This window comes from Schistocerca americana, chromosome 6, assembly GCF_021461395.2.
Source record: "Schistocerca americana isolate TAMUIC-IGC-003095 chromosome 6, iqSchAmer2.1, whole genome shotgun sequence".
In the NCBI taxonomy this organism is placed as follows: domain Eukaryota; kingdom Metazoa; phylum Arthropoda; class Insecta; order Orthoptera; family Acrididae; genus Schistocerca; species Schistocerca americana.
Window position 1 is genome coordinate 166,299,006 of NC_060124.1, and position 15,244 is coordinate 166,314,249.

The 15,244-nt window shown below is 42.9% G+C and overlaps 1 protein-coding gene across 1 annotated transcript in view; it reads right to left on the reverse strand.

Moving 5' to 3' along the window:
• Window positions 1-15,244, reverse strand: part of LOC124620030 (putative inorganic phosphate cotransporter) — a 150,428-nt gene that overhangs the window by 102,623 nt on the left and 32,561 nt on the right. The window contains exons 2-3 of the mRNA XM_047146696.1: window positions 11,179-11,375; window positions 5,447-5,683 (exon numbers count right to left, since the gene is read on the reverse strand). Of these exons, the coding sequence (XP_047002652.1) occupies window positions 5,447-5,683; window positions 11,179-11,375 (434 nt within the window). The remainder of the gene's footprint in view (window positions 1-5,446; window positions 5,684-11,178; window positions 11,376-15,244) is intronic.

Genomic DNA, 15,244 nt, shown 5'->3' on the forward strand with positions numbered 1-15,244 from the left:
AAATAGGGAGTATCACGACGATTACAGGGATTAGCGACCACAAGGAAGCTTCTGCTAAGCTGAAATCCCACTACCATAAAAAAGAAACGCAAAGTACATATATTTAAAAAAAGCTGATAAAAATGCACTAAACGCCTTTTTAAGAGACAGTCTCCACTCCTTCCTATCCTATCACGTAAGCGTAGAAAAGATGTGCAATTATCCCAGAGAGATAGTATCGACGGCAATTGAGAGATATATACCAAATAAATTAATAAGTTATTGTACTGATACCCCATGGTACACAAAACGGTTCAGATCGCTGTTGCAGAAGCAACGAAAAAAGCATGCCAAATTTAAAAGACCGCAAATCCCCTAGATTGACAAAGTTTTGCAGAAGTTCGAAATATAGCACGAACTTCAATGAGAGATGCTTTTAATAATTTCCACAACGAAACTCTGTCTCGGAATCTGGCAGAAAACCCAAAGAGATTTTGGTCATACGTAAAGGACACCAGTGGAAAGACGCCATCAATACCTTCACTGAGCGATAAAAACGGCGAAGTCACTGATGAAAGTGCCACTAAAGTAGAGTTTTCTGAAACTCATTCGCCAAAGAAGACGAAGTAAATATTCCTGAATTCCAATTAAGAACAACTGCCAAGATGAGAAACACAGAAGTAGATATCCTCGGTGTAGCAAAGCAGCTTAAACCACTTGATAAAGGCAAGGCCTCCGGTCCAGATTGTATACCAGTCAGGTTCATTTCATAGTATGCTGATCCAATAGTTCCATATTTAGCAGTTATATACAACCGCTCGCTCACAGAAAGATCCGTACCTAAAGATTGGAAAATTCCTCGAGTAATACCAATACCTAAAAAGGGAGATAGGAGTAATCGGCTGAATTACAGGCCCGTATCACTAACATCGATTTGCAGTAGGGTTTTGGAACATATACTGTGTTCGAACATTATGAATTACCTCGAAGAAAACGATTTACTGACACACAGTCAACACGGATTCAGAAAACATCGTTCTTGTGAAACACAACTAACTCTTTATACTCATGAAGTAATCAGTACTATCAACAGGGGATGTCAAATTGATTCCATACCTTCAGATTTCCAGAAGGCTTTCGATGCCGTTCCTCACAAGCGTCTTCTAACCAAACTGCGTGCCTATGGAATATCGCCTCAGTTGTGCGACTGGATTCGTGATCTCCTGTCAGAAAGGTCACAGTTCGTAGTAATAGACGGAAAGTCATGGAGTAAAACAGAAGTAATATCCGGCGTTCCCCAAGGACGTGTTATAGGCCCTCTATTGGTCCTGATCTATATTAAGGACATAGGAGACAATCTGAGTAGCCATCTTAGATTGTTTGAAGATGATGCTGCCATTTACCGTCTTGTAAAGTCATCAGATGACCAAAACGAATTGCAGAATGATTTAGATAAGATATCTGTGTGGTGCGAAAAGTGGCAGTTGACCCTGAATAAAGAAAAGTGTGTGAAGTTATTCACATGGGTAATAAAAGAAATCCGCTAAATTTCGATTACACGATAAGTCAGAAAAACCTGAAGGCTGTTAATTCAACTAAGTACTTAGGGATTACAATTACAAATAACCTAAATTGGAACTATCACATAGATAATGTGGTGGGTAGAGCAAACAAAAGATTGCAATTCATTGGCAAAACACTTAGAAGGCGCAACAGATCTACTAAAGAGAGTGCTTACACTACACTTGTCCGCCTTGTTCTGGAGTATTGGTGTGCGGTGTGGGATCGGCATCAGGTGAGACTGACGGATGGCATTGAAGGGCGGTTCGTTTTGTATGATCGCGAAATAGGGGAGATAGTGCCACACACATGATACGTGGATTGGAGTGCCAGTCATTAAAACGAAGGCGTTTTTCGTTGCGACGGGATCTTCTCATGAAATTTCAGTTTTTCGTTGCGACGGGATCTTCTCATGAAATTTCAGTTTTTCGTTGCGACGGGATCTTCTCATGAAATTCAATCATCAGTTTTCTCCTCCGATTGCGAAAACATTCTGTTGGCACTCTCCTACATAGGGAGAAATGATCATCACGATAAAATAAGAGAAATCAGGGCTCGCACAGAAAAATTTAAGTGTTCGTTTTTGCCGCGCGCCATTTGAGAGTGGAATGGTAGAGGGACAGCTTGATGGAGGTTCATTGAACCCTCTGCCAGGCACTTTATTGTGAGTGGCAGAGTAATCACGTAGATGTAGATGTAGATGAATTCTATCAGAGATAGGAAAGGATTTGGAAGTGCAGTTGAATGGATGGACAGTGTCTTGAAAGGAGGATGTAAGGTGAACATAAACTAAAGCAAAACTAGGATAATGGGATGAAGTCGAGTTAAATCTGGTGATGCTATGGGAATTTGGTTATGCAATGAGACACTAAAAGTAGAAGACGAGTTCTGCTATTTGGGCAGTAAAATAACTGACGATTGCCGAAGTATAGAGGATATAAAATGTAGAATGGCATGACAAGCAAATCGTTTCTGTAAAAGAGAAATTTGTTAATATCGAATATATATTTAAATGTTTGGAAGTCTTCTAAGAAAGCATTTGTCTGTACTGTAGACTTGTATGGAAGTGATTCATAGACAATAAGCAATTCAGAGAGAATAACATCCTTCGAAATGTGGTGCTACAGAAGAATGCTGAAGATTAGATGTGTAGATTGCTTAACTAATGAGAAAGTACTGAATATGAATGGGGAAAATAGGAATCGTGGCACAACCTGACTAAAAGAAGTGGTCGGCTAATGCGAGAAATACTGAGTTGACGAGGAATTGTCAGCCCGACAGCGCTGAACTTCGGTGATCTGACGGAAACGGGTGTTCCCATTGCGGCAAGACCGTTGGCGCTTTGCACCAAGTGTAGGTACAATGGTCGGACTATAATCGTCTACAAGTTTATCTTTACTGGAAAGTTACTCATTAATGGCACTCTTGCAGCGGATGACAACCACTGTCACTCTCTCTCTCTCTCTCTCTCTCTCTCTCTCACACACACACACACACACACACACACACACAAACATTCTGTCAGCTTATGGTGTTAGAATGCTATTGAAATTCTGAATACATGTTTACTTTGAATTGTCAGCTATCACTGGCTAGCTTGCTTACTATTTAAATTAAATTAAACACGCATTTTGTACACTCACATAAAGATAACAGAAACAATTTAGATACGGTAATTTCATTGTGACACTTAATTTGAGGGTCCGTTGTGCCTTGCACCAAGTAGGGCAAAGATGGCAACACCGGGGTACACGCTGATGTCTGTTTCGTTATAATGGTCAGTAAAATATTGGGCCGCAATTGCTTGTTTCCTTTAATGGCTAGTGAAATAATGGATCATGTTGATTAGTTCTAAATGTGTGTGTGTGTGTGTGTGTTCTTTTGACTAAGCTGTTTGCTGTGAAGTCAGCAAGGTCTCAGAGAAGTCGAAACATGACGATACTAGGTGTGAATGTTGATGGTTAAAATTAGTTAGTTGCTTTCACAAAATGTAGATTTGTCGATATTTGTTTCATGCCAAACTACACCTTAGCTTATGTTTCAGACAGGATGTTCGAGATTAGATGGATCAGCTGTATCATAAATTTGTGGTTGAAATGAAGTCCCACTACGGAAGAATTTCTTGTAACTCATGGCGTATACACTATTTGAACGAAAATAAACGGGAAATGATTACTGGATATTAAAATGGGGTGTGTGTCCACACTTCGCCCTTATGACGGTTTGAACGCTGCTGGGAACACTTTCAATGAGGTGTCTGAATGTCTGTGGGGGAATGGCAGCCAATTCTTCCTCCGGAGCCCAAAGAAGAGAAGGGAGTGATATGAGACACTAGGTTCTCTAGCGAAGATCACTTTCTAAATAATCCCAGAGGTGTTCCACGGGGTTTAGGTTAGGACTTTTGGCCAGTCCATTTCAGGAATGTCCTTGACCACTAATCATTGCATCACCTAAGTCGCTTCAGGCAAATGCCGGATGTCCTCTGAAAGGGCACGGCCGACTTCCCTCTCCATCGTTCCCTAATCCGATGGGACCGATAACCTCACTGTTTGGTCTCGTCCTGCAAGACAAGCAATTAGCCGATCAAGCACTGCCTCACAGATGCCGCTTCATGATTGATTGTTGTTGTTGTCCTCAGTCCTGAGACTGGTTTGATGCAGCTCTCCATGCTACTCTATCCTGTGCAAGCTTCTTCATCTCCCAGTACTTACTGCAACATACATCCTTCTGAATTTGCTTAGTGTATTCATCTCTTGGTCTCCCTCTACGATTTTTACCCTCCACGCTGCCCTACAATGCTAAATTTGTGATCCCTTGATGCCTCAGAACATGTCCTACCAACCGGTCCCGTCTTCTTGTCAAGTTGTGCCACAAACTCCTCTTCTCCCCAATTCTATTCAATACCTCCTCATTAGTTATGTGATCTACCCATCTAATCTTCAGCATTCTTCTGTAGCACCACATTTCGAAAACTTCTATTCTCTTCTTGTTCAAACTATTTATCGTCCATGTTTCACTTCCATACATGGCTACACTCCATACAAATACTTTCAGAAACGACTTCCTGACACTTAAATCAATACTCGATGTTAACAAATTTCTCTTCTTCAGAATCGCTTTCCTTGCTATTGCCAGTCTACATTTTATATCCTCTCTACTCGAACCATCATCAGTTATTTTGCTCCCCAAATAGCAAAATTCCTTTACTACTTTAAGTGTCTCATTTCCTAATCTAATTCCCTCAGCATCACCCGACTTCATTCGACTACATTCCATTATCCTCGTTTTGCTTTTGTTGATGTTCATTTTATATCCTCCTTTCAAGACACTGTCCATTCCGTTCAACTGCTCTTCCAAGTCCTTTGCTGTCTCTGACAGAATTACAATGTCATCGGCGAACCTCAAAGTTTTTATTTCTTCTCCATGGACTTTAATACCTACTCCGAATTTTTCTTTTGTTTCCTTTACTGCTTGCTCAATATGCAGCTTGAATAACATCGGGGACAGGCTACAACCCTCTCTCACTCCCTTCCCAACCGCTGCTTCCCTTTCATGTCGCTCGACTCTTCTAACTGCCATCTGGTTTCTATACAAATTGTAAATAGCCTTTCGCTCCCTGTAGTTTACCCCTGCCACCTTTAGAATTTGAAAGAGAGTACGCCAGTCAACATTGCCAAAAGCTTTCTCTAAGTCCACAAATGGTAGAAACGTAGGTTTGCCTTTCCTTAATCTATTTTCTAAGATAAGTCGTAGGGTCAGTATTGCCTCACGTGTTCCAACATTTCTGCGGAATCCAAACTGATCTTCGCCGAGGTTAGGGTGCGTTATGATGCTTTCATCGTATCCCAACTGTGCCTCTGCTGCACGCAGTACCCGGTGCTGTTGTTACGATGAGGCAGACACTCACCCCGCAGATGCCGATGAGCACGCGGGCGGCAATGAGCCATCCGACGCCGGCGTCGGCCGCGAGCGGGCAGAGGAGGGTCAGCACAGCGCCGACCAGCGTCGTGACGCCGACCACGAGCCGCGCGCCCACCACCTCGGCCAGCATCCCTCCAGGGATGTGCGACGCCACCGACCCGTAGAAGTAGGCCGACAGCAGGTGGCCCTGCACCGACTGCGACCAGTTGTAGCGCGGCCCGTACTGCAACACGGGGCGGCCGAGGGTACAGGACTTACATCTGCTAATGGTATTTTCATGGATATTAATAAATGGTTTAAAGCCAACTCACTGATATTAAACCTCGAAAAGACTCACTGTATGCAAATCAGAACCTGTAAGAGGTATACATATGTATAAGGTATGAAGAAGAGCAGATAGAAGAGGTTGACAGTCTTAAATTCCTGGGATTACACCTTGATAATAAATTCAGTTGGGAGGAGCACATCACAGAACTGCAGAAACGCCTTAACAAATCTGTATTTGCAATTCGAGTTTTAGCAGACGTAGGCGACATAAAAATGAAAAAGCTTGCATACTTTGCCTACTTTCATTCCATAATGTCATATGGTATAATATTTTGGGATAACTCTTCAAGTCAAACAAAAGTTTTCAGAGTCCAAAAGCGTGTAATACGTATTCAAATGTTCAAATGTGTGTGAAATCTGATGGGACTTAACTGCTAAGGTCATCAGTCCCTAAGCTTACACATTACTTAACCTAAATTATCCTAAGGACAAACACACACACCCATGCCCGAGGGAGGACTCGAACCCCCGCCGGGACTAGCCGCACCATCCATGACTGCAGCGCCTTAGACCGCTCGGCTAATCCCACGCGCCTGTAATACGTATTATTTGTGAAGTAAATTCACGGACGTCCTGTAGAAACCTCTTCAAAGAACTGGCTATACTAACTACTGCCTCTCAGTATATTTACTCCTTAATGAAATTTGTCCTAAGTAATGTATCTCTTTTTCCAACAAACAGCTCAGTTCATACATACAATACCAGGAACAAAAATGATCTGCACAAGGACTTAAAGACACTTACTTTAGTTCAAAAAGGGGTCCACTACTCAGGAACAGTCATCTTCAATAATTTGCCAGCAAACATAAAAAATTTAGTTACAAATAAAGATCAGTTTAAAAGGAGCCTGAAAGACTTACTAGTGGCCAACTCCTTCTACTCCAGTGACGAATTTTTTAATACAAACAAATTATGTGTTGTATATAGTCATACTGTTAGGATTGTTATTTTAGCTTAAAAAAATTGACATGTTCCACATCCTCGAGGATCTCCTCAGCACGGATCTATGGAACGAAAAACTAATCTAATCTAATCTAAGCGTCTGTTGTCCACTGGCACTCTAGCAGCAGTACGAGACACAGAACATCAATGACAAGGAACAGTTAAAAGAATGGATGCTTTGCAGACGGCAAAGTCACTGAAACATGGGAAATGTAGCTCTGTACGATAAAATCAAGATCAAGAAATAGTCACTCCAACGGTTTGTGAATCACCCCTTTAGAGGTACATATATAATTTATCATTAAATTTCCTCCACACAATCAGGTCTTCTGGTACGGCAACCGTATCTAGAATATTTGAATTAAAAACAGGCTTGGTTGCAATTTATTCTTTTAATAACAAAGCGTTTCGCTTTCGTCAGGCATTTCAGATTATCTTATAATTTTCAATTTACAACGTTTTAAAAACGATGAAGCGGTTCCGTGCTAGGCTGAAGCAAGCATCGGATCAGATGAGCATGTAGAGACCTTAATAAAGTGGTACAAGCATTGCACAATAGGACCACACATGAACAAGTGTACCCCTTTAAACGTAACACACAGTGCTGGCGCCGTAACTTCACGGCAGGAGCGCTGAGCGGCAGCACACAGACGAGCAATGGAATGAGGCTTGCATACAATTTTTAGAACACAAACTACGAGCAGCTTAGCGACAGAAGTGATGACACTTCTGCAGGACCTGACCATCATTTTGCAGGACAATGCTCAAGCACATACAGTGCAAGCTGTTACTGATTTGTTTGACTGATGGGGCTGCTAAGTGCTATACCATCTTCTGCACTCCCATGACTGAAGCCCTCGTAAGTTCAACTCAATTTCTAAACTGAAGGAAACACTTCACGGCGTTTGCTTCAGAACTGCTACAAATAATAGACTGCGCCACTCGAACTGTCAACACAACTGGCACTGTTAATAGTATTCTACGACTTCCACATCGCTGACAACGGGTTATACACAATGCTGGTGACTACTCTGAAGGTCAGTAAAACTTTGAAACACGTATCTATTTTGTACGAGCTGTAAATAAATAGTTTCCACTATTAAAGTTCCAACCTGGCGAGATGGTCAATGATCTGTTCAGTACAGATGCATCGAACTCTAACGGGACTCGGCGAAATGTCGCGAGTAGTCAGGACAATGTGCACGGGGCCATTCATTTGTAGTGTGTGGACAAGTTGAGAATTTGAGTCTCACGGGAGGCGTGCTAGGGTAGTCCGTGCAGTTGCAACCACCAACATGTCCAGATGGCTCAGGGATCAGAGCATCTACCTAGTAAGCAGGAGACGCAGGTTCGAATCGTGTCTGGTACAAATTTTCCACTTTCTCCATTGATTCCAATCAATACCCATTTGCAACTAAGGTCGATGATATGGCGCGCACCGCTATCCTGCGATCTTGTTTAGAGCGGGCGCTATTATCGATTTTAGTTCGCTGTTCTGGTGCGGGTGGCGCTCCGGTGGTGATTTGCTATTACGTCGCTGGCGTGTGTTTGCGCTGGCCGGCGGAAAGCGAGAAGGTAGTCGGTTTCCGGGTATTGCACGGAACGTGAAGTTCGCTCAGCCTGACCTGCGGGTGACTAGCGCTAAGGTTGTTGTGCCTCGCAATATGAGCAGAGTGATCTGGGGCGGAGGCGACTCGCCGCTGTGATGGCCATGCGGTGGTGGTTAATTGGAGTCGGCGAACTTGTTCTGCCTGCCTGGTTGACGTGGAGGTCCGCTGGGGTCCTGTGATACTCTGGCCCGGAGACAACTAGTTGCTGAATTTTGGAGTCGTCTGCCAGGTTAGCATGTGGGCTCGGTTGGCTCGTCAGATTTTCCTCTGGAAGCTTCAGCAGCGGTTTCTGAACTTCATTCTGATGTGGGACGGCGTTGCTGGAAGTTTTTGCTGTGTGTGTATCGTACGTTACGATATCTGTTGGTACTAATTTATTTGCTCAGCTGGAGTATCTTTTAGATATTCCGCTGAGTGGATCGTTGCTTACCCGGTCTGCTCAGCGTTACCTTTGGTGGTGCCTGTTTGTTCCTTTTTGAAGGAATTCACGTAGGTGGTTCCTGTTACCTGCCCGGAGTTGCATTCATGTATGGTATATTTGTCATTTGATGTGTTAGGTAAAGTCTGCCTAAGAAAGGCGGTTTTGGACAGTATATGCATAGTGAATTACTGCTGCTTGGTATATGTGGTCTTCTGGGACCTGAACAAGACGATCTCGTCAATTTGGTTTGTGTAACAGCTGTTAGTGGTATGTTCTGTATTTGTAACTCACTGTGCTATTATTAACTTGGTGGAATAGTCGCATTTGGTGTCGTTAAGGAACTTCTAAGACTGTGGTTTGACTATTCGTGTGCGCTTGGCTTTTATTGTTTTGTTTTAAGAATCGAGAATTGTTTATTAATATTTGTGTGTGTTGGGTTCCGGCACTTGTTAAGAGCGCCCGAGTTAACGGCGCCGTGGTTCTCATGTGCTGTCGGGATGTTATATTGTTATTTAAGTTTTGAATTTTATCTTGTGTTGATATTATCTGTCGTGTGTTACACAACCTAATCAAGGTGCGTAAGTGATGGGCAGTTGTAGGAGGCATGTCGGGGAGCTCTCAGCGGTTTATTTCGGGGACCGTTTCTAGTGGCAAGGCTCCAAAGTGTTGAGAGCTCGCTCGTCTGTGATAGCGTTGGGAGTTTCCCTTGCCCTTTGGTTGTATCAAATTATTATTTTTTTATTTATTTATTGGTTGTGTGTTGCGCTTCTTTGATTTTATGGTGCTAAGTGCCATTAACTTTCTCAAAGTTTGTTTATATAAATGATTTTAAATTGTAATGCCAAGTTAACTTGTTATTTGATTTTGTCTCTTGGGTAAAATCTAAAAGCACTATTGTAAAAGGTTCTTTGATTTTATGGTGGCAAGCAGCCGTTATTGTTTTTAAAGCTCTTTCTTTTAACCATTTTTTAAGTTCTGTAAGTTATATGAATTTGTTGTTATTTAAAAGAGTTTAGTATTGGCAATTTAATAAATTGTGTACAGAGTCTGCTGTTTCGATATTACTGGGTGGAAATCCTTGGATAGTTGTCCTATAAGAAAACACATTCCAGTCGGTAATTCCTTTGTGTATTGTGGACAAGGAGCTGTGCAGTCTGGTGGTGGCTCCATGCTGGTGTGAGCTGTGTTTACATGGAATGGACTGAGTCCTCTGATCCAACTAAACTGATCATTGACGGGAAACGGTTATGTTCGGCTACTTGGAGACCATTCGTGGAGTTCATGTTCCCAAACAACGATGTAATTTTTATGGATGACAATGAGCTATGTCACTGGGCCACAATTTTTCGTGATTGGTTGGAAGAATATTCTGAACAGTTCAAGCGAGTGATCTGGCTACTCATCGAACATACGGGAGATAATCGAGAGGTCACTTCATGAACAAAATCCTGCGCTGGCAACACTTTCGCAGTTATGGACGGTTATACAACTAGAATGGCTCAAAATTTTTGCAGGGGGCCTCTAACTACTTGTTGAGTCCATGCCACGTCGTGTTGCTGCACTAAAGCGGGAAAGGAGGTCCGACGCGGTACTAGGAGCTCTCCCATGGCTTTTGTCACCTCAGTGTAACGTGTTGTACGTCATGACAATTCAGCACGCAGAATACCAGTTTTCTTTGTGTTGCCACACTTATACATTGAAACAATACCTGAGTAATTGTATAGTGCTTTCTACACCAGAAATAAGGCGCATAGTGTAACGAAAGTTCCAGACTGTCAGACTCGCCAGCTAGCGCGTGCTAAGCAAACAGCATGAATGTATTACAGACAGTAGTCTTACACTGTGTTTAAGTCGCAGTATATTGAGACTGTAGTGCAAGCTCGAGGGAGTTCTCTGATGTTTAATGGGTATTTTTCGTACCATGACATAGGCCCACACATTCAGGTTACTACGAATACAAACCAGTACGATTATTTCAACGTTCTTGGTGAACACTTGTTGCCGATTCTTTTGCATTTTCGTGATGAGTATCTCACTCCCATCTTAACAAACTACAATAGCCATGTTCACCGGGGTGTATAGGTACATTGTTGCTTTGATGAACACCTGAAAACGTGTCGGAGGGGGCCACTAACGTTAAAAGATCTATATGTAATAGGCACAGAAGTAGCTGAGGGAGTGAAGCTGAGTGTATGTGGTGTCACTGGTCTGAGTGGGTGAGCAACTGCCTACTTGAGGCTGTTGGCAGAGTCTTTGCTGAACAAGGGCATACTAATTGCTAAACGCAACAACCAGGAGTATGAGCTATGCAAAGCAAACTCTTCACCTCCTATTTTTATCTATCAACTATAAACTGGTTTGTCAAAATTACCCAGCACCATGGATGATGACTGTTCTTCACCCCACTGGTCTACTTACGTCTGGCAGAGGTGGTTCCAGGTAAGACGTGGTCACATTGTCCTCAGAGAGAGGCGCTAGGACCTCCTCGACCTCCTCGGTCCTGGAGGGATAGACCATGGCGAGCAGCACCAGGCTGAGGTTGATGCGCAGCATGTAGCTGCACCAGCTCGCCGCGAAGCACTGGATGGCGACGATCAGCCGCGACGGCACCGCGTCTGCACACACACACAGAGTACAACTGGAAAAAATGGAATGAAACGTGCAACAATTTCCAGCCCCAAAACTGAAGTGATTAGGTGTTAAAGCGTGTCTTTCATGCCAGAAACAAACCAGAGGTTACCAGAGCAGCAGAAATTGTTAGCCACCCAGGAATATATATCCGAAGTTCATCAGCACTGATGATTGAAGGCGCCCTCAACAGTTTCTTACAAAAATGTTAAATGGCTTGTTTTTGCAAGTTTCCAGCGATTGTTACGACACTAAAACCGAGGTGCGGTTCCAAGGGGTTTGGGGTACAGGGGGAGGGCTGTCGAGCAGGTCACGTAAATAACAAAAAAAAAAAAATGGTTCAAATGGCTCTGAGCACTATGGGACTCAACTGCTGTGGTCATCAGTCCCCTAGAACTTACAACTACTTAAACCTAACTAACCTAAGGACATCACATACACCCATGCCCGAGGCAGGATTCGAACCTGCGACCGTAGCAACAGCGCGGCTCCGGACTGGAGCGCCTAGAACCGCACGGCCACCGCGGCCGGCCGTAAATAACAGGTAGTTGAAGTCAAAAGAGAAAGGAAAAGTAACGCTTCCCAATAAAAAGGGGAAGGCCTCAGATGTTTCGGTTAGTAATAGGCGGGTCGCTTATGTAGGACCTAAAATAAAATATTCTTAAGACATTTTGACAAATACTCCCCCCCCCCCTTCACCGTTTTAGTGAAAACCACTTTTGAAGTTTGTGCCATGCAATCGACATTTTCCTAGGAATCGAGGGAAGAAAGCCGGCCGCGGTGGTCGAGCGGTTCTAGGCGCGCAGTCCGGAACCGTGCGACTGCTACGGTCGCAGGTTCGAATCCTGCCTCGGGCATGGATGTGTGTGATGTCCTTAGGTTAGTTAGGTTTACGTAGTTCTAAGTTCTAGGGGACTGATGACCACAGCTGTTAAGTCCCATAGTGCTCAGAGCCATTTGAACCATTTGAGGGAAGAAACTTTAACGGCTGCTGCTAGTATACTCTTAAGGTAAATGCTGTTCAAAGAGAGCACTGACCATTTGGATGGGGAGCAGAGAACGCGTGTTCGATTCTCGAATGTTTTCTGTGAATATATATTCTTTTCACTTTAATTTTTTTTCGGTGTTGAAATTGGTAGAAACAGGAGAAACGTATTTCCCTACATTGCTACTATCCTTTATTAATTTAAGTACCGTATGAATCCTCCTATTCCTATCAATTTCGATACGAAAAGTAATACAAATGAAAAAAAGTCCTTCAGAATCCATTTGTTAATTGAATGTAGGTTCTCTGCTCCCCAGCCAGATGACTTGGTTGCCATGCCAGATGCGTTTTAGTTGAACTGTGTTGTTTATGGGTATATATGAGTCTGTCGTAAAAGTTTCTTCCCTAATTTCTGGTAAAATATGTGTTTACGAATTCCATATATGATTATAAAAAATGCTCAGTTGCTCAGTTATCTATCGATCCTGCTAATTTTGAGTTGTTTTCGCGTCATGAACTTCATGTATGTTTCTCTCAAAAATGGAGGCGGGGGGGGGGGGGGGGGGGGGGGTATTGAGCCAAAATCTCTTAGTCTTTCATTTTAGGTTGTACACAAGTGATTTGCCAAATACGATCTGAATCTGATGGCCGTGTCTGAGGTATTCCCCTTGTATGAAATAAATTACAAAAAGAGTGGCTTCTGGAACGTAGGCAGAAATGACGAAGAAATAACATTCCCCCTTGGCTAGACGCTCGCATAGTCGTGTCCTGCAGACCTCCGTTCACAATCGGAGTGATAAGTTGAATTTTGATAATGACGAATGCACACTCTAATTTTATATCTTATAAATTTTTATGTTGTGGAAACTGAGAGAATTTTTTGTTATTATAGTTCTTATACATGTCGGGAACAATCCGAAATGGTGTTTGTGCACGGCCAAGCAGATGAAATCGGTCGATAGGCAGCATGGCAATACTAAAACAAGAACCCTCACAGTCACAAATCACATCACACAACATTTGAAGCACTTGTTGGGCGTTTGCGTGATCATGGGTTCCTTCAGAGATACTAATGTTCAAGCAGGTGAAGGACTGTGCGTAAACCTGATTGGTAGACCGAGTTACGCCTCTCGACCGTTTCCCTCTGCTTGGCCGTACACAAACACCATTTCGGCTTGTTCCAGACATGAATACCGGACCGTTTTGCTGCTTACAGTATGTGTTCATAGTACATTTTTTCCTTGATTCCCAGTCAGGAACCCTTCCGTGCAGTTTATTGGTTTCGTTAATGTTCGCCATGTATATAAGTTTACTTAAAACACAAACTTTTCAGTCTTGTGCAAAAATTAGTTTTCCGGTAACGACTTTATATGCTTATTACTCAAGTGATCTAGCTAAAATCTTCATTGTCATATAGTCATAAAACGGTTTTTAACAACAAAATTACGCCTTATGCTAACGTAAATGTTACGGACCAATCATTATTATTTCAAGTCGTGTTTAGTTAATTACATATAATTGTTATGCTACCAGATTGTAATGAGGGGTCGAATTAAGGATATAACTGAATAATGAATCCTCGAATTGAAGGTAATTCCAGTGTGTATATAATGTGCAACCAGGTGTTGAATCAGTTTCACTGTGCGGAAGGTTTCTTGTAAAACAGCTGGCATTTGTGTCGAAGAAGTAATATATATTTTGATGAGTTCTTCAGGCACTGATGGAAACGCCAAAAAATAGTTAATGTAGAGTAGTGAAATTTCGGGAATGAATTTGTCTATGTAACATATTTCAGTGATTAACATTGCAACATCACAGATTAATATAAGCATAGGTACGCGATTGCAAATCTGAAATGGTGGTACATTAATAAAGGTCTCACCGCCAGAATGTTGAATGTAAGCATGCAAACGTGCATGCATTGTATTGTACAGGTGCTGGATGTCAGTTTGTGAGATGAAGTTCCATGGCTGTTGCTCTTGGTCGACCAATAGAGGGACAGTTAGTGCTTTTTGTGGGCGACGCTGGAGTTGTCGTCCAATGATGTCCCATATGTGCTCGACTGGAGACAGATCTGGCGATCGAGCAGGCCAAGGCAACATATCGACTCTCTGTAGAGCATATATAAAGGTGATATCTGTTCTTTCGGACATCTTCATATAGATAAGGCTTATCTGCCAATGATCTTCTTCGGTACGTATGCACTCACATCGCTCAAACTCTTGCAGTAATCGGTAGATTGACTGCGGCGAGTAATGAGTATAGTGGACAGGGTCACAACAAATGTAGCGTGTGGACAGTAAGTTGGAAATGTGGGTCTCAGGGGGAGCATGCCAGAGATAAGTCCCTGCATTCGCACTGTCCTCCGTGTTCTCGACGGCTCAGTTGGATAGAGCGTGTGTCATGTAAGCAGGAGATCCCAGGTTCGAGTCCCGGTCGGGGCACACATTTTCAACTGTCCCCGTTGATATTTATCAACGCCTGTAAGCAGCTAATGGTATACATTTCATTGCAATTTCACTCTGTAGAGCATGTTGGGTTACAACAGCGGCATATGGGCGAGCGTTAGCCTATTGTAAAATACCCTCTGGAATGCCATTAATGAATGACAGCATAACAGGTCGAATTGCAAGATTGACAAACAAATTTGAAGTTGGAGAGCGTGTGATAAACACGGGAATATTCCTTCTGTAATAAGAAATAGCGTCCGAGATCAAAACTCCATGTGTATTTCCGGTGTACCTAGTACACAGGCAGGTTGGTTGCAGACCCTCAACAGGCCTCCTCCTAACCAACACACGGCCATCACTGGCACCGAGGCAGAACACGCCTTCATCAGAAAAGACAAGAGACCTTCACGCTGCTCTCCAA